The sequence below is a fragment of the Boleophthalmus pectinirostris genome, unplaced genomic scaffold, assembly GCF_026225935.1.
Source record: "Boleophthalmus pectinirostris isolate CB_2022bp ecotype Guang Dong unplaced genomic scaffold, ASM2622593v1 HiC_scaffold_1489, whole genome shotgun sequence".
Taxonomy (NCBI): Eukaryota; Metazoa; Chordata; class Actinopteri; order Gobiiformes; family Gobiidae; genus Boleophthalmus; species Boleophthalmus pectinirostris.
The window spans coordinates 1-24785 of NW_026571065.1; the positions used below are offsets into that span (position 1 = coordinate 1).

The window sequence follows — 24785 nt, forward strand, 5'->3', positions numbered from 1 at the left end:
TAGTGTAGATCCAAACTAGGGATGTCTAAACTACGACTAAGGGGTGGGCAAAAACAAGCCAGAGCATGTGAAAGAATGACTACAGCTGCTGAGGCACAGAAAGAATCAAAAACGTGTACTGACTGCAGCAAAGATGTGGTGTTAGTAAAATAATTCTTACCTTAATTTCATAGTTTTTAAAGAAAACGTTGGCCTTGAAGTAATAAATAGCTTCATCGATTATGTCAGAGTCAATACCTGAAAAACAGTTTGCAATGTTATTTACAAATAATTGAAAAAATTTGAAAAACTAATACAATAGAAACTTTATACATCTGACATTGTGAAGACAAAGGACACTGAAATGGCAATGTACTTTTTGAAGAAGTTATAGCAGTGCAGCAGTTGTACCATATATGGAAATACCAAAACCAGGAAGTAAGACAAGTCAAAAGTAAAAATACTTTTCTACCAAAATCTACAAGTATAACTGCAATAACAGGAAAAATGAAAATGTCCTTGGCATAACAATAATTTGTATTGATCCTCACCATCTCCTCTGGCAGGACCCTTGAACTGAGTTTTGAGTGGTAGCAAAGCCATATTCCCCACCATCCTGGTGTCGGATGCCATCAAGTTGGAATGATACGCCTGAAAAATATTATGGAATATTGTATTACATGTCTTTCATATGTCACTGGCTAAATTTACATTTACACCAATAATCTGATCAGGATGAGCTTATTTCTGGAGTTGTGAAGACTTGCTAACATGGCAAATCTAAATTTGATGATGTAAACTGGCAACATTCTGATAAACACAATATATAGGCATTTCATTTGTGATGTGGATGTACACACATGGTAATAATCACATTCCCAGTTCTCTCATTTTATTGACCAGGTAAATGTAGCCACTGATGGATATCAATGACACTAAGCTTATGTCACAAATATTAAAGTGAAATGTGAAGTGTTTACGGCAAAATTACAGTGTATCATATAAAGTATTTTCAGCTGTCACCCTCAACTGATTAAAAAGAAAGAGAGACTCATATAGACAGATTTGAGCCATTTCCAGCTGCTAGCCAATAGTGCTAGCATCAATGCTAGCGCCAGTGGTAGGCCACTGTGATTACATTTGCATCTGAATTGTGATCTTATAATGCTCCATGAAATAGACTGCAAATATATACGTTAATCAATTACTCACCGGCATGTTGAATAATATAGATCAACCAAACTGCACAGCGAAGGGAAAATATCTGAACGCTGCTTCCGCTAGTCCCACCCAACAGATTTACAGGAAGTGGGGACGTGTACGTGTGCGAGAATGTCACGAGGGGCCGCTGTTACACCAAACGTGTTGAGCAATAACACAAGCGTCAAGTCTCAATTAAAATACAGCTCTAATCGCGATATCTGCGATTAGATTTGCAACGCATGCTTAAAAAGTTGGATTCTGTTCATAGTGCACATTGTAAACAGCTCCAAGAGCAAGTCCCATGAATTTTTCTTATTATTTTTTCCATGAATTTCCTAACATGTTTATATAAGTCTAAACTACAGATACCACAAGAATTAAAAATAAATAAATAAATAAATGAATAAAATAAGAAAATCTGCACTTGCATTTCCATTGCAATATATGGTGCAGCCAGTCAACATGTTTTGCCTTACTTTCTTTTATTTAAAAATACCTTTATATTTAAAATAAAACAATGTAAACCAAGTACTAAGTAACTTAAAAGACAATCATTGCAATTCATGATATAAAATGTCCAGTACATGAAATAATCTGCTCTTGTATTGTCAGTCCTGTGAAATATGTGTGCAATCTCGGTACACTTTCATGTCTCCTCAGCTGTCAAGTTTGCCTTCAAAAATTTCATCATAATTCAACTCTTCTTCATCCAAGTCCTATAAAAAATAAAAATGCAAAACTGTGAAAAATATTATACAACTGAATGTTCAAATATATATTTCATTTTTAAATTACCTTAGGCTCTTTGACCTCCAAGTCTTCACCATACTGAATAGAAAAGTCTATATGTTGCAGCACAATGTTTATGCCCTCCTCATCTGTTCTATCGAAGGGCAAGAACCTTACCAAGCTGTAGTCATCGATCTGCCCACAGAGACAGTAGCTGACTCGTTACATACACAAATTAAAAATATATAAAGCAAAAAGTAAAGTAATACCATATCAAAATGACACTAAATAAATGAACTTACAAGCCCACAGATGGCCTGCGTAAGCTTCTTAAACTTCTTACTTCTGATCGAGTCTGAATTGTCTTCCATCATTGAATACATGTCTGGATCTAGATACCTTAAAATAACAAAAAGCTTGTGTTTAAAAAAAAAAAAAGAAGATAGGTCTCAATATGTTGGTGACTTGACAAATGATGTAAAACTTACTTACTTTTCAATCTCTTTCTTTGCTTTTGGACTGAGTAGATCCATTTTGGTCATGATGTTTACCTGAGGGATCTCAAGGGAAACCATAGCACTCAGAGCTGCCATGACGCCAGAGAGAAACTGTGACCATAAGAATAAAAATCAGGTAAAGATAGAACAATATGAATAGATACATAGAAATGATGCGGTTACCTTGAAAGACTCAACCATGAACTGAGAGTCCACCAGAAAGACGCCACATACTCGGAATTCCCATTGCTGCAGCTGGTCAACTAGCTGTTTCATTACAGGGAGGTGTGTATAAAGTTCAATCTGACCTGCAAAATGAAATTTGTTCATGATGAAGGCTACTCATTAGGGCAACACCAGATTATGATATGCTATATGGCTGTTAAGCACTGTGATATTGAGCCATTTATACTTTTTGACACAATATTTTCAGTTTATATGTTAGTTGTTTGGTCAGTTAAATCTGTGGATGGAGTCTTAGTTGGCCAAAATTTGTATCAGTTGGAAGTAGTCTTGTTTGGTCGCGATATTGGGTCAGCAACTATTTCAAAATCGATACTTTATCAATATTGTACAATGGTGGTAAGTAAGTAAACAGAGGCCATTAGTCATATGAAAACTAGATGGTAAGGTGTGTGGCCTGTATGAGTCTTTTGTGGTCATTGGGCTCTTACCTGGACAGTCAAAGAGTATGTAGTCATCCTCCACATGACCCAGAGTCTCCTCCAGCCAGTCAAAGTTGTTAGCGAAATACTCCATGCAGAAGACCAAGCCTCCATTAGGACCAAATCTGAGAGAATCATCTTCCATCACATCGTCCACCTGAATCAACTCACGAATGTCTGGTGGTGCATAATAACAAGTGGTGAGAAAAAAAACAAAAAAACACTGGCAATCTGTACTCAAGTAAAAGAGCATTTGTGGCTAATAATATATTCAATTACAAGAACTGACAAATTTGCAGTAAGTAAAATGTAAGTAAGTAAAATGTAGTTTAAAGAAGAAAAAATACAAGTCACTGGTACTTTTAATGCAGTTTTAAAAATATTGCATCATAAATCAAGCTTTAATATAAAACTTGATCAATTAAAATGTGCTATAGACTACTGAATGTATTTCCATATTCTCAGGGCAGGTGATGCAGTCCAGTGATGTTCCCTGATCAGTCAGAAGTCTGGTTGAATGCCAAACATATACTCAATTACAAGTACATGTTTCAAATCCCCTCAAGAAAGTACAACTGCCCAAAATTCTACAAAATTATAGTAACTTGAGTGGCATATTTGTAGTTTGTTACTTTCCACTCCTTGGACTTAGATAAACTTTATTGATCCACAAGGGAAATTATATGGACATAGTAGATCCCTCATCACAATATAATACAAAAACAAAGAGTAAAAAATATAAATGGTAAAAATAAATTCTAAATAAGTAGCAAAAAAGATAGCAAGAGACAGGTGTCAACTAAGGCATAATTATATAAATGTATATGTACAAGTCAAAATAAAATAGAAAAATAAGTAATAAAAAATTTAAAATCTCAGCTATATACAAGAGGTCATAGAAAGACAGAGCAACAGTGATATGATGATTGACCGGACATATAGTTATCTATTAGATAATGGTGAGTTGTTGTACAGTTGTAGGGAGTATTATCTGTTACATAAAGGTGAGTTGTTGTACATCTGTGTGGAGTATGGTATGAATGTATGGTCTAGCATGAAATGTAATGAATAAGTAATAATCAAGTAGTTACCTGCCATCACTGGATAGTCAAAGTGCTCCGCAGCTGGATCCAGGTTGACCACCTGCACGGAGCGGTTTATAGCCTCGGCATGTTGTACTAAAGTGGAACAGTACGTGCTCTGAAACAAATAAGTTTAATAGCATGGACTAATTTGCCATTGCACATCTTAGTGGGAAGTAATTTCTTTCTTACTGTGTGAAATGTCTCCTTACCTTGCCGCTTCCCGCAGGTCCTATCACTAGTTGTGCGTAACGAGGCATTTCGCCTCTAAAATAAGTGTGTACACGCCGGTATAAGCTTATTTATCGTGAAGAGCTAACGGCATGTTGTCATGTTTCTCCATCATGTTTTCTTCTTTTACTCTGAGGTATATGGTCATATTGCAAGACAGCCCTCTTGTGGTTTTGGGGAAAAAGGCAGATTGAGCATAATTTGAACACGTTTGTATGAGCCAGCAGGTTATCAGTGCCTACATTCAGATTGAGTTTACAATGAAATATTATTCTACTGGTAAACTGCTTAAATAAACTGCCGAATAGGCTCCTACCATAGAGACTGTGCTTCATGAAAAGCACAGGAATGGCATCACAACAGTGGAGTTTGTAACCAGTGAGTGGCGCACATCACGACGAAGTGGACGTATCTGCGATCGAAGAGGAAGACGACCAAGCGGACCAAGCGGAAGAAGAGAGATAAATAAATATTACTGTTTTTAAAAATGATAAAAATGCGCTTACAGGACAAAGACATCAACGAATCTTACCACGACTGTGTGTCAAAGTGGGCACATGCTTAACAACACCTCGGAGCTCATCTGAGGTGAGACCATTCGTCTGCTTAGTTGGCTCTTGCTTTAGAGGTGTGTCAAACACTATAAATACCATCAGTTAGCACAGCGGATCAGATCAGTCGGGTTTCTAATCTAAGGTTTGAAAATGTGTTCGTGTGAAAGAGCAGTTGCCTTTATGTTAAAAGATAAATAAACCACAGAAACCACAACTTCCCACTCACTATCTAGTCTTAACACGGCTGCAGGCTTACACATTGTTAATCACTAAACAGACTGACCTACCCATTTGTTTGAATTGCAAACTCTTGTTATTGTTGCTGTGACACATACCATTGAAAGATGTTGCTGGCAATGCTACTTGGTCAATACTAGACATAAGGTTCACCCTATTCTTAGAAAGAAAAGAAAAATACTTCCTAGTCTCTTTTTGGGCTTATGTTAATTTAACATGTACCTTTTTCATCAGTGTGAGCGTGGGTGATGGAGGACTGTGGAGACGTGGACTATCTTATCCAAGATGAGGACACTCTAATTGAGGGCGTCAGTAACCAGGTTTTGTTTGTTGTGGTTGTTAGCGTCACCTTTCTGGCAGGACTGCTCACTCTGCTCTGCAGGTAAGGGCAGGATGCAATATGTAATATATTAGAAAAACAAAACAAAAATAGTAAATTTTGTAGAGCATGTATTAAAACCAAAACATTTTCTTTTCACAGACAGGAGCAGCATGATATTCATCCAGAGAATCAAGAACATGTACGAGCAGTTCGGCAACAGCTCCAGACAGAGCAGGTAAACAATATCAATGATTAGATAATTATTTTGGTATTAAATGCATATGTTGTAATGTTATCACAGCTTCATAATAAAGTAACGCTGCATTATGTGTTTATTCCAAAAGGAGGAAAATTCTCAGTCCGAGGCGAGGCAGCAGTACTACACAGACATGTCTTGTCCTGTATGCCTACAACAGGCTGTGCTGCCTGTAGAAACTAACTGTGGGCACCTTTTCTGTGGTAAGCTTTTCTTAAACAAATATGACAACTGAACCAATTTAATACAATAAATAACTAAAACTAACTAAATGTGTTTGTTTATGATAGGTTCCTGCATTATAGCTTACTGGAGGTATGGCACTTGGTTAGGTGCCATTCACTGTCCTATCTGCAGACAAGTAGTAAGAGAGTCATATAATTATTCTAAACAGCAATGCATTTAAAAAAAAATCCTTACTATCGTCATGAAAATGACCATGTGTCTCTTTCAAGGTCACATTGCTCTTCCCATTATTTCATGAACATGCAACTCCTCAAAGGGTTCAAGATGGTGAAGCTGAACCTCAGCTCATATTACGAGACATCAATGACTACAACCGCAGGTTTTCAGGCCAGCCCAGATCTGTAAGTAATGTGCTATATGTACTCAAATTTATATATTCCAATTCTTTATTATAGCATATACTTTTTTTCCTTTGCCTCTTAGCTTATGGACAGGTTGCGTGATGTGCCGACCCTGCTCCGTCATGCCTTCAGAGAAATGTTTTCTGTTGGGGGCTTGTTCTGGATGTTTAGAATTCGCATTCTTCTTTGTCTCATTGGTGCAATTACTTACCTGGCTTCACCACTCGACATCCTTCCTGAGGCACTGTTTGGCCTACTGGGATTCATGGACGATTTTTTTGTAATTCTTTTGTTATTTGTGTACATCTCGATTATGTACAGAGAAGTTGTGACACAGAGATTAAATAACTAGCAGAATTTTACAAGTATTTGGTATTGGTTTCCCATTCATGGTTCCTTTTGTGACATGTTTTTTTTTTGTTTTTTTGTTTTTTTGAGACTGTGAAATTGATTGTGAAGACAATACAATTTTGCTAATATGTATTTAGCTCACAAAGCTTAAGTCACAAAAGGACAACATGAGTAATGCTATAATAAAAAGGTAATTTACTCATTGGACATTTTTCAGTCATACACAATGAGTTTGACTATGCATATTGGAGAATTATAAATGATTCAAGCTGTCTTTGTATGCCGCTAATGCACATGAAAAACTTGTTTACCTGTTCGTTGTGAATGTAAGCTTATTTTTGGTGTAAAGGTGGAAATCAATCTCAATTGTACTATTTTTTGTAGGGACAGTATAATAAATAAAGGAACTGTTGGAATTTGTCAGTTGACTTTTAATTATTTATTTTAATTTGATATGATTATGTTTTATCAATAATTTTATAGTACTGCTATGGAGTGTTTGTATGGCAGGCTTCATAGTCAAATGTTGAAGTGTGGTCACTGGCAAGAAATACGCAGATTTGTTTATCCACATTTGAATGAACCTTAACTCTTGAATTTGCTTGTTTTATGTGACACTGAAAATGTGACATCATCCATTCATCCATACATCCATTTGTATATAAATAGCAGGAAAAATCCTAAATAACCAGAACTAGTGTTGGGACAATGGGACAATCACTGAGAATCACATTCAGTAAAACTATTTTGAGTCTGAACTTCAGAGATTGCTTATTTTTTGTGTGTGTGTAAGCTCTGAGAGGGAACTTTTTCTACAAGCTCCTCCCAGTACAGTCGCAGCCGCCCGGCCCGGCCAGCCCACGGCCAGCCCACAGCCCACGGCCAGCCCAGCTCTGCGCCTCTGGAGCGGAGTGTAGTGGAGATCTCGGGGGTGTAGCCGACTGTGATCTAGATTCCCCGTTCCCGACAACACTCAAAGCCCACCGCCGGTAAAGAACAATGAGCACGTCCGAGTGTTTGGACCGCATGGAGCTCTGTGAGAGCCTGTTAACGTGGGTAAGTGATCCGAGAGACGTATTGATGATTGATTCTCCACTGTTTGTGAGAGACCCCGGTTTGCTAGCTCCCGGGGCTAATGCTAAGCTAACGCCATCCATAAGCAAACAGCAAAAGCTTTTCTAGCCGAGCTAGCGGCTAAAGGCTAAAGCGAGACGGACTCCTGGTTGGTGAGCTGTTACGTATGCAGGCCAGCTGTTTGCTGTCTGCCTGTCTGATGATGTGTTTCTCTATAAACCCTGGTCAAAATCGTAAAATCCGTTATCCAAAGCTCAATGTGTTATACCACTTGGCTTTTTCAGCTTTGCCTGAAAGGTGTGTTGATCAGATGATGCTGTTTAAGCTAAGCTAACCTTAACTGTTTTGTTTTGGCTTTTATGTTCGTTAACCAGTTAGCCTCATATATTGCGACAGGATGGAACAGCTATCGCAGCTGTCATTAAATCTATAAATCCTTAACGCTTGGTCTTCATTTGAACTTCGACAAATTTCCAAAGGACAGCCTTTAGATCTGGCAGTAATGTGTCTGATCGTTGTGTAATGTTTTCAGAGTAAAACAGCTCCCCGTGCAGTGTTCAGAGCTGTGGTACAATGTGTGTGAAACAATGTGGTTATGAATAGGACTGTCCACTGTGGCATTTGTTGATGTCACACAGATGACTGCTGTAGATGCCTGTTTTACACAGTGGCCTCATTCACCTTAATCATGCAGTGAACCACACACACACACACACAAACATATATATATACATATACATATATATATAATATGAAGAACCCATATCTTGTCAAATGTCACTTACAATCTCTTGTCGTGGCTGTCATGACTTGCCTCATGTAAAAACTACCGCCTCTCCTTATGCAGATGTAATGATCTGGGTGGCAGACATTCCCCACATGCCTGTCACCTGTGGAGTCACTCCTGACCCTGTGACTAAAGACTTAAAACCTTTTTAAAATAGCAGAAATAACAGGAGCCTGTATTTTCACCCCCACCCTTGTGTCTTATTACCTGATTTTTCACTGTTTGTTTATTTGTTATTACATTGCATTGCATTTAAATGAGCAATGCATCAGTTTTTCAAATGCTTTAACAGTAATACTGTAGCAACAAGGCATTCAAAAGCACCAGAGCACACAAGCTGCTCTCAAATTTTAATTATCAACTTATTGACAACCCAAAATTGAAAATAGTTCTATTTGTAATGATCCTTGACAGTGATGACCAGTCATTACTTTAAAATACCATTATCTAAACATTATAGATAAATCACAAAAGCAACTTGTCAATATGGGATTGCTTTTGTTTACATTGTGCAACAAAATTCAGTGCACTAGTGAGTGGATAGATATGGCGCTGACGACACTGTCAGCTGTTGTGATGCAAGCTAGTGGTGGTGGATCATATTAATTACTGCTCTCAGCCAAACTGCTTAGAGTCTTTGCCACCAATGTAAGACTGCTCTGTGATTCAAGTCTTTATGTGTTCAGCAAACAATGGGCTTCTCAGTTTAGCAGAAGCTCCTTTTGGGATTAAACACAAGCACATTATTCAATATAAATCTCATAACTCAAATTACTTGGTCTACAAGCTAATTGCCATGATCAGACTGGTATGTAGGGTTGGGCGATATGATGATAAATGGTGATGTCATCCATCAGACAATGCTATGGTCGCCTCTTCTAGGCAATAAAAAATCTAAATTGTGATCTGGCTTCAAAAAAGTGGTGGTATTATTTTTTATATTATAAATGAAATCAGATATCTTCTATCCTGATTTGTACAGAATTGGTCATTATTGGGCAGAGTATACTGTTGGTTGCAGGGCTGTAGTGTTTGTTGTGAAAGCGCACTCTCCTATTTGCGTTCTTTCCTGTCCAGTTCCCTTTTCCTGCTGTAGGAACTAGAAAGTGATGTCACGCTTAAAGTAGTGAACTAAACTGCAGAAAAGCATCCCTTGTTTTCACCAGGGAAGCAGCAAAACATATATGCTATATAAATTTGATTAAAGGTCATATATTACACAAAATTGACTATAATATAATGTTGTTAACGCTTCAAAAACATACCTGGAGTTGTGTTTTGTTTCATTCACACATGTTTGAGTAATCTGGTCTGCTTACATCTCCAAAGTTCCTTGTGATGTCATGTAGTGGTAGTTTTCAGGCTAACAGCTACCATTTACCTTTTGTTCAGTAGAGATTTGCAATTGCAGGACTGAAATTATCCAAATGATTCTGGTGATGAATGAAAAAGGTATGTTTGTCATGAAGAAACAGCATTATAACAGAGATCAGTAACACAGACCCTTTAATATATTTTAGGTGTGTCTGAGTATAATTAATTAAAAACCACATATGATTTTCTTATTTGAACCCTTTGCTGCTTTTACTAGCGTAATGTACTGTACCTGTTTTTGCAACAGCTTTCACCCTCCACAGATGACTTGGTGGTGTCCTCTAGTTCTGTTGATGTGACATGTGGGAAGTGTAAATATATCATGTTGCCCTGATGTCCACTAAAGACTGCTCTTCACAGTACTGTGGCGATGGCTTTTGTGTTATTGCCATCTTCCTTTGACTCTCCTCTCTCTTCTTTTCTTAAACAAGACTCATTCAGAGCCAGATTAGAGACATGATAAATATTCACTCTGTTCATTCTCCTTTATAACAGTGTATTTTAAAAAAAATATGTTTGGCTAGTTTTTCTACTCTGCTGTTTTATAAAACTGATGCAAAACTGATCAATGTTTTGCCTTGAGATGTAGTTGGAGAGCCCTGTACACACATGCACAGGTATTTTTATTTCAGGATAGATGTATTGTGTTCACTCTTTCATAAACTTGCATAACATCTTGGGACTCTAACCTGGAATAGGAGCCTAATTTGAGATTTTCTCTCTATTTTCTACATACTTTTTCATGGCATATTATATTATAAGTGTTGCAAGTGGGAGAGACCTTCTATAAAGTCTATAGCAGGAATTTCAACCATGTAATTTTCCTCCCGTCAGATGTCAGACATTCCTGCTTTCAATTTCCCTTCCTCCTTAAGCACGTGGTGTGTCGCGGAGAAAAGTTTGCAAAGGCAGTATAGTCCCAAGGATTAGTATGCAACCAACTCAGCTAAGATTATACTATTTACAAAGAAAGCAAGAAAGAGGACAGGGTGACAGTACTGCCACACAGTTCTTGGTTTGGTCCTGTTTTAGTCCTTCTTGTACCAGTTTAGTTTGGCGATTAGGCTCACTTTAGGTGCAAATTTGTTGTGCTTTGTGTGTATTCAATCTGTGAATGTGGCCTTTAACAGAACACTCAATTCACACTATTCCATCTATTTTTTCATTGAGAACAGTATTTTTAGTGAAATTGTACTGTTACTCAAATAAACATAAAAAATGCAGTTTGGGTCCCGAGTCAGTTGCATGGTTATTGTGAGGATCTGGGTCTGACAAGTTTGGGAACCTCTGGCCTAAAAGCATAATAGTTAAAAATAAATAAATAAATAAAAATATGTGCTTGTCTTTTTTTCAGATCCAAACTTTTGGAGTGGAGGCCCCATGTAAAACAGTTGAAGATTTGACCAGTGGGGTTGTCATGGCCCAGGCTCTACAAAAAATGTAAGTTCGCAAGCGTTCATGCTGCCTTCGGTATGGTCATGTTAAAAATCACATTCCCTCTAGGCCAACCTAAAATCACTGAAGAGATAAAGAACCCAAGAATCACTATCAATCATCAGTTGTGTTCAGTGCTCTAATAGCATTATCTCAAATAACAAAACACTGTGTTCTTGTACTTTTTTTATGATGGACCCATGTCTCCTTTCCTTGCAACTGCGTAACATTTCTAGTGGAGAGACTGCCACCTGTTTGTCTCCAATATTATTGCTTTCTCTAGAAGTTCTACAGTATAGAATAAATCTCTCTAAATCTATCACAAGAAAGACAGGCAGGTTACAGCACTATGCTACATTACAATTTAGGTCTGTGGAGTCGCCCTTACTCACAGAAGGAATGATTGCATTTTTGAATAGAAACACCTGTAATGAATAAATGCTAGATGGAAATGTTTAAAGTAATAGCATGAAACATTCCAGCCAAAGCAATATCATCTCCATGGAGACAAGTAGGTAACAGACCCTACACCAGAAATGTTATGCAGTGCATCTTTAAGAGATTCACTTGGTTTACATTACCTCTAAATACTTATTGCTTCTGTTGGACTGGTGTTTGTCTGTTGTCATACTCTTCTTGCTGCTGATAGACTAAAATTATATTCTTTTTGAGTATCCCGATGACAATTCTAGGGGCACAGTCCTTTAGTTGTTCAGTTGATCTATCGGTTGATGCTGACTTAGTCGATCACATTTTTCATTAGTCGAGTAATTATTTTATCATTAAGGATGTTGAGAGTTTCTATGAACAAAAGGAGGCTGCATGGAGTGAGGTAACTGGAGTTTTAAGAGAGGCTAGACAGTTAAATTAACTTTTCACTTAATGTAGATGCTGTTTACGAGTCTCTGGGAATGTTTAGTTAACCATGATTTTTTTTTAGTTGTCCTATGATAGGTAAATTTCTTAAAATATCATCTAACTGTGTTAATATTTCCGCTGTCTTTTATAGAGATGCACAGTATTTTAATGAAGCATGGATCAGTAGAATTAAACCAGATGTTGGAGACAACTGGAGGTTAAAGGTTGGTATCAAAAACATGGATGTACTCACAGTTACTGGCTTTGCTTTATGATTCTAATCATTTTGTGCATTTCAGATCAGCAACTTGAAGAAGGTTCTGAAAGGAATTTTAGATTATAACCAGGAGGTAAAATTCACAGCTGAAATGGTTCATTAGAATAATATAAATGTTCTGTTGGATCAATAATTATGATTTTCTGTTCCTGTTCAGATCCTCGGTCAGCACATAAATGACTTCAGGCTACCAGATGTAACCCTTATTGGAGAGCATTCAGATGCTGCTGAACTTGGGAGAATGTTACAACTTATACTGGGCTGTGCTGTCAGCTGTGAACAAAAGCAAGGTGTAGATTAATTAAATGGATTTATATAGTGCCTTTAAAGATACCCAAAGCAGGTCACATCTTACTATTGGTATCCATTATATGACAAGTTAGGTTTACACTTTCATGTTTACCTTTTCTTAGAATACATTCAAACCATAATGAGCATGGAGGAGTCAGTGCAACATGTCGTCATGACCGCCATCCAAGAGGTACGTGATTTCAGAGCTTTATCAAGAATGAGAAATGAATGGGTTGTGTTGTGTTTGCAGTAACAGTGTTTGTGTCTATAGCTCATGAGCAAAGAGACTCCAGTCACCACAGGAACAGACTCTTATGAGGACCTGGACAGACAGGTATGCGTGAAGACAAATATAACACCAAAATCTAAAAATGTTTAAGAAGAATGCAATTTTGTGTACCAGTTTCTGGTGTACATACTTTGTGTATTATGTACTTAATTGTTCCCTTCACTGACTTCTTGTCTTACAAATAACAGTTGAAGAAGACTGTTGAGGAGCTTAACGAGGCCTTGAACACTAAAGAAGAAATTGCACAGAGGTGTCGAGAACTTGACATGCAGGTGGGTTTTTTTTTTTTTTTTTGCTTTTATTCAGTTGCGACATCTATATTTTTCCTAAAATGCATACTAATTCTTGATTTGCAAGCATTAGAGACAAAATATGATTGTAAGAAATTTTAAAGTACTGGTGTACAGTGGCCTGTATTGACTCTTTGATACTGTGCCTTGCTTTCAAGGCCCTCCATGTCCAAGAGGAGCGTGATAGACTGAGGTTAGACTTTAATGAGCTAGACGAGAGGGTAAATCCAATCTTTCTTCTTTCTGTGCCCTTCTCCATGTCATGTTTGCTGTGCCTAATAATCCTGGATTTTGACCTGAATGGTTTGCTCTGGAGAATCCAGCCCCTCTCTGAGTCGTGTGTGTGCATGTGAGTGGACATGTGTACAGTACACACAAGAGTGTGGACACATGTTCTCTCTGTGGTCTGCAGCCACAACTAACTGCAGTGCAGTGTCCGGGTGTGTCCCATGTCTACCCATCACTAATACACCCCTGCCCTGTGACCTGGACAGACTTTTCCACCAACAGCTATAGATCACTGTTGGCTCAATCCAAACAAAAATATGAGATTTTCTAAATTGCTTTTGTTCGTGTCAGTCTTTACATGTTTATTGGTTGAGACAATCTTGTATAGTATAATTATTATTTTGTACTATTAAACCCACTGGACACACATGGGTGAAACTCAAAGAAGAGAAAACATCAATTTATAAAAAAATCACATATACAATATATAGCTGTTATTTCATAATATTTAATTTTTAATAAGGATCTACAGACCAAAGCAAACAAAAGTTAATTGTTATTGATAGTGTTTGGTAAATATCACAAAAATTTGTTTTTCTCAATGAACTAGTGCTGTTTGATTCCCACCTGCTGCTTTGCTTTGTGTGGAGTTTGAAGCCTTGTTTGTTGATATGAAAAGGACTTATGAAATTGTCTGAAGCCCTCCTTGCTAGATATAAGTTTGTTTCCCTTGTCATACTCTGTGTCATTACCAGGCATTTCAGTGTATATGAATAATTAAAATACCCCAGTATACCCTCTGTTTTATAATAGATAATAATCAAAGTAAATATTCACGTTTTAAACAATTTCTTTTGTTTTCTTTCCCTCCTTTCTTGCAACCCACCCCTTGTCCTGGCACACCCCCTTTGTTTTTTCTCTTTTTTTTTTTTCTTCTGGTCCTGCCCTTGTAGGTGGCAGCTCTACAAGATGAGAAAAGCAGTTTGCTGGCAGAGAATCAGGTCTTGATGGAGAGACTTAACCAGTCGGACTCCATAGAGGATGTGAACAGCCCTGCCGGAAGAAGGCACCTCCAGCTGCAGACACAACTGGAACAGCTACAGGAAGAAACATTCAGGTAAACAAAAAACAAATCATAAAACCATAAACCTGTATTTGAAGTAGAGCTGGGTATATTTTTTTCATTTGAATGTTAAATTGTCTCAGTATTGATTTCATAAACACAAACAAGACACACTTAATGATTACCATTTAATTCCCAAAGCATCCCAGTGTATTCCTTTAAATAACTTTCCAAACTCCAAACCACATGCAAGACTACAGAATTTTGGCTGTGGACCTCTCTGTTTGAAAAACCTGTCCGAATTATTGACAACTAGACCTAAATTATTCTGGATCTCAAATAAAATCTAGAGAATAACTTTGCTGTGTGTATTTAAGGCTTGAAGCAGCCAAAGATGACTACCGGATCCGCTGTGAGGAGCTTGAAAAAGAACTGTTAGATGTGAAGTCACAGAATGAAGACCTGACATCGCTAGCGGACGAAGCCCAGTCTCTCAAGGATGAGATGGATGTCCTCAGGTGAGTAGATTTATATGATGTGTTTGTGAAACTGTAGGTATGTAATTAACTTTCCTATATACCTTTTTCATAGACACTCCTCTGACAAGGTCTCTAAACTAGAAGGTACAATAGAACACTATAAGAAGAAACTGGAAGACATGGGACTACTCAGAAGACAGGTTCTTGTATTCTCTTGGTTTAATAGTTTCCCAATATATAAAATTGATAATATGTGTTTGATTTGACATTGACTTTCAGATTAAGTTGTTGGAGGAAAAAAACACAGCACTGATGCAAACTCATGTCAGTTTAGAAGAGGAGTTACGAAAGGCAAATGCTGCTAAGGGACAACTGGAAACTTACAAAAGACAGGTACGTAAATAACTATTATTTAAAGTATTTTGTCTTTTTTTTTCATTTGTCATTTTTAAGATCGGAAGGCTGGAAATTAGGTCTCTTCTTTTCCTCTCTTCAGGTGGTTGAACTCCAAAACAGGTTATCAGAGGAGTCCAAAAAGGCAGACAAAATGGAATTTGAATACAAAAGACTCAAAGAGAAAGTGGACTCGCTACAAAAAGAAAAAGATGTAAGCTGTTTTATAAAGTGGATAAATCTCAGTACATACATAATTACACCTTACCTTTTAACCTCTCTATTTCCCTGTAGCGTATGCGCTCAGAGAGAGACTCATTAAAAGAGACAATAGAGGAACTACATTGTGTCCAAGCTCAAGAGGGGCTCACTTCAGGTATTATAAAAACAGATGAATGACTATCTTTATCATTTCTTAATATCTGTTTTGGCTAACTTTTATCTGTTCATTATAGGCTTATTTCCAAAGTTGGGCAGTGATGGTTCAGATTCTCTAGCTGCTGAAATAACCACACCAGAAATGAGGTAAGATTTAGCCCACATAGATCACAAAGACAGGAAAATCGGGGTGGGACTGGAAACTAAAGGGATATTGCAAATGCAAATCACTTAACTGGCAAAAAAACATGATAATTGGCCTTAAAATTGCCTGGTTGATCTGATTGTAGTGTGGCCTATATCGTGGCCTTGTTGTTCTGACAGAATGAAGCTGAGGCTGGCCCAGAAAAAAAAACGCCTGCTCAGTTATGTAAGAGAAGTTGTGTGTTACATCATCTTAACTGATTCTTTCCAAAAGGAATCTCTTCTTCAATGACTATGGGCCACTTGTCTTCACCGCTGAATAAACTTGTGGTTACATACTGAAATAATTCAGAAATAATACGTAATTGTTTATTGTCTCTAGTACATCTTTAAGTTTTGTTTTTGTGTTGGCCCTAGGGTAATGTAAATGTTGCAGAATAAGTAAACTCTAGGGAGGACCTGCTCTCACTTGTTCTGGGCTCAGTAGTGTGAAAACTAGCTTGATCAGACTTATGCTCTATCTTTGGCTTTATTATTGAAATATACCTTGAGATCATGTACAAATTTTCACGAGCTAATGTTTGTGCAAGCTGCATCTGAAACATATGATTTGTTTTTGCTCCAATCTACCAAGGTTGGTATTTAAAGTACGTATGACAGTTTAATGTTTTTTTAATTATTACTTTGTTTGGTGGGATAGTACCTGTGCCAACTATTTATCATTCTTTTACATCAGTAAAGTGGCAGTTTGTGGGGAAAGATTTGGAAAAAAAAGTGCAAAAATAGTGGTTAGTAGTTCTAAAATGGAATAGCTATTCTGATGTCATCAACATGGAAAATTCTATCCAAAATGAAGAAACAATCTTCTAACAGATTAAACATGAATTTAACAATATAAAGATGTTGTCATCTATTTTTATTTATCTAATCATAACTATTGTGTAATTTAGAAGTTTTGGCCCTCTTTTACATTGTGGTTGCTAGGTAACCTTTACATTACCTTTACATGTCTTACCTGCTGCTCGTGTTCAACTGGAAAGTAAAATAATAAACTTCACCTGAATAAAAAAGTAAAATCTTAAATATAATAACGTTAACTATGTTTTATTGAAAAAGTAGTCTAACCTGACTTATGCACATAAAGTTAAGTGAAATTCAGCATCAGTGTCAATGTGTTCATCATGTAAAAATCTGCCATTTTGTTTTTCAGAGAACACCTCATACGTTTGCAGCATGAAAACAAGATGCTAAAACTGGCCCAGGAAGGGTCAGACAATGAGAAAATTGCATTATTACAAAGTCTACTGGAGGATGCGAACCGCAGGAAAAACGAACTAGAGACTGAGAACAGGTCAGTGGCAATGACATAACACACAATTAGTTCTAACCAAATTTGCTGGCTCATAAGATTTACATCCGTTTTCTAATCACTTTAATCATTTTGTAGACTAATCAACCAGCGTCTTATGGAAGAGTCGAGTCAGGTGGAGGAGCTACAGAAGTCTCTCCAAGAACAGGGCTCCAAAGCTGATGATGTGAGTACAAAACAGAGTGACTTTATTTTCAAAATGCTACACCATTCTTGACCAGTGGTTCTCAAATTTTTCACACCAAGTACCACCTAAGAAAATGCCAGTAGAGAACTATTACTGAAAGGAGGAGAAAAATGTGGATAGAATTCTAAATAAAGTACACACTAGAACTGCTTTGGAATCTTTATACCAACAGGGGGAGCTCACTGACCACTGTGATAGGCTGTATTAACGCACCATGTTTTTTTTTTCTTTGCATGTTTATCTGTATTGTTATACAATTAATTTTTTTATTTATTTTTTTCATAATTTTGTTTTCCTTGTTTCTTCTCAGACTATAGTAAGTACTGAGTGCTATCATGTGTAATCTTAGATCTGCAACTGAAATTCCAAAATCATTTGGGGAGTTAAGATTAATACCTATGCATAATGCAGCCCTTCAAATTTTATATAAAAAAAAAAAAAGTATTTGTTTATGCATATATATATATATATATATGTCAATTTAAGTGCTAATTACTAGAAAAGGCCTTTTTAGAAACACTAATGTTTTGGGGGCAAAGTCACAAATCCCATGAAAATCCCATCTCATTGAACACTTGGCAGAATTGATTTATAATTATTTAGGTAAATAGAACTGATGTTTTTCTGGAGAATAATTAATTTAAACTTTGCTTAAGAGTTTACTTTTTCTGTTATACAGGTAACAGTTTTGGAATTTGAACTGCAGTGTATTTTTTACTTCTTAGTTAGCATATTTTATGTTTTAATGTTGGTTATTAGTTTTAGCTGTAGTTTAGATCTTGTAACTTCAGGTGCCTCTTAGAAATCAGTCTCTATTTCCTGCATGTGTGTCCTGTCTGTAAAGTCAGACTCTTCTCTTGGAAGCGATAACGATTTTTATGAATTTACTTCTAAACTATGAATCTTATTATTTGCACAGTCTTCCATAATAAAGAAGAAATATGAAGAGCACATGTAAGTTATATTTTAGCATTCTGTCATAAATGCCATGCATTGAGATGGAGATTGTGTCCTAAGAAAAAACATATATCTTTTTAAAGGGAGAAACTACAGGAGTTGAATAACGACTTGCTGAAGAAAAATGCTGTGATTGATGAGATGGAGCCTAAATACAATGCCAGTTGTGAGTCAGATTCACCAGAGATGAAAATGTCATTTTCTATTTCTGTGTTGTTTCTAATGTCTGTCTAATGTGATTTGTATTCTCAGGCCAACGAGTCGAAGAACTTGAAGATGCTTTGAAAAAGAAAGATGATGACATGAAACAGATGGAAGAAAGATATAAGAAATATCTTGAAAAAGCCAAGAGTGTAAGTGTTGATTTTGTTTCTATATTTTTTACCTCGTTTCCCCACCTGAAAGGACTTGTTCCCATTTATTTTTCCATGTATTTAAGTAAACTTTGTCTTATCTACAGATATTATACAAGCAGCTCATGAGTCAGCTAGTTGTTGTTAGCCTTACCGTATAGTGCAGGCACAACTCCAGTCTGGTCTCTTTAACTTGTGAAAAACATTGTTGTAGTTCTGTTTTTAAAACACACACGTCGCCTTTTAAAGAAGAATAAGAGAACAATTATTCTTATTTTGGGGAAATTCAATTGTTGCAACGCAAAGTACAAGAACAGCCAATTTGAAAATGTAGTCAAAAAAAGATGAACAACTATTTAACTAGACCATAAATCTAACTAAAGACATGTTTTTCATTTTAGGTCATCCGAACCTTGGACCCAAAACAAAATCAGGGCTCAGGCCCAGAAGTGCAGGCTCTGAAGAACCAGTTGCAGGAGAAGGAGAGGATGTTGCACTCATTGGAAGTAAGCATTCTTCTACAGTCAGGGGCACTTGACTGGATAGTTGCATGTGCCTGTCTTCTGATTTGAACTACGGGATACGTGAGAAATCTTTTAGATTTTGAGCTCAATTCATGTTTCTTCCAAACAGAAAGAGATGGACAAGACAAAGACCCAGAGAGATTACGAGGAGAAGCTGATTGTGTCTGCATGGTACAATATGGTAAACAAGATTTCAACATTTCAATAAGCATATACTAATGAATCTAACAAAAACAATAAAGAGGGGGTATTATGATATATATATATATATATATATATATATATATATATATATATATGTATTATTATATATTATGTATTATTATATATATTATTATATATTATGTATTATGGATGGGCATGATTAGTCAATTAATTGATAATTGGTCATTAAAAATTTCATTGATTACGTTCATTTTAATCGACAAACCGAATGTAGGTTGCTGTGCGTAGCGTGACCAAACAGGTCCGTACATGTCGGTCAGCATGCAACGTACTGAAGTGCAAATGCGAACGATGTGCAACGATGACTTGTACAAGAAATTCCACGCTTTCTGGTCGGGACAAGTGTGAGGCCATGTGCACAGTGTACAAAGCAGCACATATGTTTCGGTGTCCAGTGGGAAAAGTTTTGCCAGGTGAGAGTCGCCCAATGTCGATGACGAGGCCCCACCTCTCACCCCCCGTACGGTGTCCTGGTTTTGACAAACGCAAATATGGTCACACTAACCTGTATTCTACTGAGTCATGTCTTTTAATCCGACAGAAGTTGAACTGCATCAGCGCACAAGAGCTCTATTTTTATCTTCGTTTAGTTTATGCAAATTAGCGATGTGGTTTTAAGTTTCGTTTCTGTGAGAGTTGCGCAAAACTGAATTAAACACATTATAATCTCAAACGGGCTGATGTGGCTCTAGAGTCGTTACGGTTTATATGTCGTAAAGTTGAATTTAGTTATGCAAATTAGTAGTGTAGATAGTAATAATAATGATAATTTTTATATAAAAACGTTAATGATTAATCTATAATCGATCGTTAATTCTTCCGACGATCGATTAAGAAAATTTCATCAAATGCCCATCCCTAATATATACATATATTATATATATATATATATATATATATAATATGCTTTCTAGCATGTTATTATGATGTTCCCTCATCAAAAACATGTCTGAAGAGGTTTTAGATGTCATCTGTGCATCAGTGTCATCAGTAATTTAGTGATCTTTCGTGGGCCCTATTTGAACCCTCCTTATGGTTAGCTATAAGATTCTGTGCAATGCTCAGCCCACAAACCTACATCACCCATGCTCCCATAAAAATACAAAAGCATGATACAAAAAAAAGGAAAAATAAGCAACTTGACAAACCTGATGCGATGTGCAGCGGGATGCATACTGACGGTGTTGTGATAGTGCTCTACACATTCTTTAAAGTTGTATGTTGTAGTCAAACCACTAGAGGGCAGCCTTGATCAGTGCATGGTTTTACCCAATGCATGACACTGAACCGGTCTGATTGTGGAAAAGCATTATCTGAAATCCCTTTGTTGGAATTAAGTTTGTTTTGCCTGGACTGTTTCAGGGGATGTCTATGCAGAAGAAGGCAGCAGAAGACAGACTGGCCAACACTGGCTCGGGTCAGTCCTTCTTGGCTCGGCAGAGACAAGCCACCAGCTCCCGGCGCTCCTACCCAGGCCACGTGCAGTCAGCTACGGCCAGGTAGACTGCTCCTGCTCAGAAAGCCCAGCGCCTGTTCTAAGACTCAACTTTACCTTTACAGAAGACATGGTTCTATGGTCGTGTGGATTAAATTTTTGTCTTAAACTCAGTGAGCTACAGATTCTACCTTGCCCGTTTTCATCAATTTGTTGACCCTTAAAGAACCCACAATTTTGAGTTTTTTTCTTAGAATACAGTAGGATTATTCACTCCACATGCAGTCTTCTAAATAACAAGCATAGGCCCCCTTCTAGAGCCTGTATGATTGATGTTGATTTTGATTTTGTTGAACTAGGCTTTGAATTAATTTTTTATAGCTTTAACCATAGATTTGTTGTAAAGTTGCGGTTTTGTGCAATGTTTTGTTGTTGTTTATGTTATTTTTAGTTTGAATTGATTCTCTTAAGTTTGAAACATTCAGTACAGACATAATAGGACATACAAAGTATATATGTAACATATTTCCTAAACCACAAGATGGTTAAAGTGCAGCAATAATGAGAGACAGTTATCTCTATTTGAGATAGTTATTTTGTGTAGCCATTTACAGTGCCAGCCTCTACAGGGTAGTCTGAAACATGCCTTATGTGCCATGGTGACACACAAACTTACTATAACTATATTTAGACTGAATACCCAAAACACTGACATGTTGGGCGCAGTGTATTACAGTTAAATATTAGATAAAGCATTTGACATTTCGCATTTAAAGGCCAGTAATTTAATATCCATGATAAATCTTTAAATTGAATAAGCAATAATTGGAATGTTGCAATTATAATCAAAATCTGACTTTGAATCCTGCTCATTCCTTGTGTATTAGAAGTGAAATCAAAATTTTCCTAACACACTAAATACTTCCTGAATGCAAAGGCTCTTAATGTTATTTTGTCATCTAGTGTGTCTGACTGTTGTCTTTTTGTCTCCTCCCTTGACAGCAATATCACTGCATGACTGGCCCTTCTCTGAACTTCTGAGCCTGGTTTAGCATGGTCTTAGTCGGCCTGTTCCGGCTTTGGCCTCTTCTGCATGAACTGCCTTCTGTTTGCATGAGTTTACGTTGACTACAAACCTCAAGCAACAAACTAAATAACCAGCAGCAGCATGTGAACTAACCCCTGTCCTCCGTCATGCTGTGTAACTCTGGTTTCTCTAACCCTGTCTGTTTTATTTGGTTTTAACCCCTCTCCTCATGGACCTCATGCCTGTCAACTTAACACATCAAACAAGTCTGTTACCACTTATTTTTGTTACAAACCTCAAACAAAGACACAATATGAGTTTAGCTGACAGTCTGTTACAAAGGAAGTATTTTAGTCTAGTATTTTAATGTATTATTTTATGTGGTCTGGCTGTTACATGATACCTCAAACATGTCACTTCCTCAAATTTTTTGATAACATTTGAGACATTTGTTACGGAGAAACATTTTTGTTACATTACAAGTTACATTGGATGTCCTTGTACGTTGTCACTATATTTGACTTTGATTACTGTATGTCTGGGAGAGAAGAGGGTCTTTGCGCCGCCTGATGCATGGCTCCAGCACTGTAACGTTAGGAGCAGCTGGCGACCCCTCCTACTGTGGGGATGAATTTAGCAGTAATTTAAGTGTTTTAACATTTGTTTTGAACATGATTTTAGACACAAGCCCTTATTAAGCCTACTTGTATTATTCTACAGAGCAAATGCACTGTTGTGCAGTCTGATGTACTGATCCAATACAGTATTTGTTACATTATTCATCTATACTAAACTATTCAGTGTCTTGCTATGAAAACGATATCAGTATAAGTAACCTAGATTGCAACATGATAGTCATGGCCCATGGAGCTTGTAATTGTACCATATGTAAGTGTTATTGTGGGACTTAAAGGCTATACATGAGGGCCTAGTGTTACATTCATATAGAAACCAGGCACAAAAGTATTTTTAGTTTAATTGTATTTTAGCTTGGCATTTGAAATGATTCTTCAGCTAAAACTGACAATTCCAGCAGTAATAACTTCATGCAAACAGCTACATAGAGTCAAATACATCTTTAATCTTTTATGTATTCACTGTAAATGAATTCTGCTAGTATTAAATTTTCACTATGAAATTATGACATAGGATGCAAAATAGATGTATGCATGATACAGGCATATATGCACATGTCTATTAGAATGAGAGAGATGCTTGAATCCTCTTTGCCCAATCGAGTGCCTTGAAGTATTTAAAAGAACGGGGTTAGGTGGTTTTAAAGGATGTTGCCTCTCCACCCTGTATGATCTGAAAAGAGACTTGTGTTCAGGCTTAATGAGGGCTGTAACTTTTAATTTGACTAAGTGTATATTATTGTGTAACCTAATATTGATTCATGCAGTGCATCTTAATGGCTTATTTATTCCTCTGCCACTTTGACAGAACAGTGTTTTCATTTGTATAATTGCACATACTTAAACTGTTGGAGGTGATGTGAACTCCCCATGGCATTTTGTACTGTATATTCTCCTATGCAACCAAACACACAACACTGACCTACAGTGTTCTCAGAAACAAGGCACACAGATTATTAAAAGGGTGAGTGCAATTTGGAAACACTGCATAGATGGGAGTATTTTTTTGCTTTTTCCCCTCTGTAATTTTATTCCTATTAAAACAAATTCCACATTTTATTTATTTTAAAGTCAAGCGATAGAAGTTATAGATACAAATTTTGCAATGAATATTAAGTACATTAAATAATGTGAAATTCATATTGGCAGGTATACAAAAGTTTTCACAGTCCTCCTTCATAACCGTCCACAAATATTCATTTTGTGAAAGGAATAGAACACTTTTTTTTGGAGTCAACACATTATTCTTTTTTTTTTTTTTTTCTTTTACTGAAACCTGTTGCACCTTTTAACTTTCTTCACACCACCTCTCGTTTTTCTTACCGTGTCTCTTTGAGTTGGAGTGAATGTTTTCTGTTATTACATATGACCTTGTGATAGGTCTTTGCCACAAAATCACAAATTCTTTGCGATGTAGTTTTGGATCTTAGAAGTAAGTATGTTACAAACAAAACCTTAAGTTAATTCCCTTGTTAACAATTGGGCCATCAACAGGTGAAACTATGGAACAGCATTATTATAATTATTTTATTTTATTATTTTTTTTACTGAAGACTTTTTTCTTAACATATTCAAGTAGCAGTTAACCTTTTCCATTTGCCAAGTTTTATATTGCCTGTATATGACTTCACTTTGTACAGACATAGTGTCAGAAGTGCAGAGTACTCCAGTGGATATTGTTGTGCTTCCTACACTGCAAAAGCTGGAGATACCATGTAAATAAAGCTTGTATAAAAAGGACCTGATATCTGTTTTTAATGTTTTTTTTGGCCAATAACTTGAGCTGACACACTACATTTTTGGGGTTGTATATAGTGTAAGAGTCTAATACAAATGGATGATTAGTTTACATTTTGTTCATTTTAAACCACAATATGATTGAAAAAGGCTTTATTATAGACACTGGTTCTTCAGGAAAAAAATTTGTTGAAAACATATTTTGTTTTAATGCTATGTTATAGTTGTTGAAAAATTGCTATGGACATTTCTGAACCCTACATGTAACCTGTAATCTGAATTTT

General features: G+C 36.6%; 4 protein-coding genes across 6 annotated transcripts; 2 read left to right on the plus strand and 2 right to left on the minus strand.

Moving 5' to 3' along the window:
• Positions 1-50: 50 nt before the first annotated feature.
• Positions 51-1349, minus strand: LOC129408050 (actin-related protein 2/3 complex subunit 3-like). Its single transcript, XM_055150680.1, has 3 exons — positions 1192-1349; positions 531-630; positions 51-237 (listed from the first exon to the last, which is right to left on the minus strand). The coding sequence occupies exons 1-3, from the start codon at positions 1195-1197 to the stop codon at positions 80-82; spliced, it is 264 nt and encodes an 87-aa protein (XP_055006655.1). The 5' UTR covers positions 1198-1349; the 3' UTR covers positions 51-79.
• A 296-nt stretch (positions 1350-1645) lies between these two features.
• gpn3 (GPN-loop GTPase 3) lies at positions 1646-4588 on the minus strand. 2 transcript variants are annotated; one of them, XM_020940259.2, is made up of 8 exons: positions 4368-4588; positions 4165-4273; positions 3083-3250; positions 2592-2716; positions 2404-2519; positions 2214-2310; positions 1978-2106; positions 1646-1898 (listed from the first exon to the last, which is right to left on the minus strand). In XM_020940259.2, the coding sequence occupies exons 1-8, from the start codon at positions 4413-4415 to the stop codon at positions 1839-1841; spliced, it is 852 nt and encodes a 283-aa protein (XP_020795918.1). In that variant the 5' UTR covers positions 4416-4588; the 3' UTR covers positions 1646-1838. The 2 variants fall into 2 exon arrangements, with proteins under 2 accessions (XP_020795918.1, XP_055006654.1); XM_055150679.1 differs by lacking the exon at positions 1646-1898 and having other exon boundaries at positions 1978-2125.
• Positions 4589-4733: 145 nt separating this feature from the next.
• rnf170 (ring finger protein 170) lies at positions 4734-7116 on the plus strand. Its single transcript, XM_020940274.2, has 7 exons — positions 4734-4974; positions 5412-5559; positions 5659-5734; positions 5844-5958; positions 6046-6119; positions 6211-6342; positions 6425-7116. Exons 2-7 carry the CDS (start codon positions 5426-5428, stop codon positions 6692-6694), a joined length of 801 nt encoding a protein of 266 aa, XP_020795933.1. The 5' UTR covers positions 4734-4974; positions 5412-5425; the 3' UTR covers positions 6695-7116.
• Positions 7117-7608: 492 nt separating this feature from the next.
• hook3 (hook microtubule-tethering protein 3) lies at positions 7609-24504 on the plus strand. Of its 2 annotated transcripts, XM_020940194.2 has the most exons (24): positions 7609-7749; positions 11283-11368; positions 12372-12444; positions 12520-12570; positions 12655-12787; positions 12911-12978; positions 13060-13122; positions 13266-13349; positions 14549-14712; positions 15036-15176; positions 15250-15337; positions 15417-15530; positions 15634-15744; positions 15825-15906; positions 15986-16055; positions 17263-17403; positions 17500-17587; positions 18528-18562; positions 18649-18731; positions 18818-18918; positions 19320-19424; positions 19552-19623; positions 21030-21166; positions 22105-24504. In XM_020940194.2, exons 1-24 carry the CDS (start codon positions 7693-7695, stop codon positions 22118-22120), a joined length of 2163 nt encoding a protein of 720 aa, XP_020795853.1. In that variant the 5' UTR covers positions 7609-7692; the 3' UTR covers positions 22121-24504. The 2 variants fall into 2 exon arrangements, with proteins under 2 accessions (XP_020795853.1, XP_055006653.1); XM_055150678.1 differs by having other exon boundaries at positions 21030-24504.
• Positions 24505-24785: the final 281 nt, after the last annotated feature.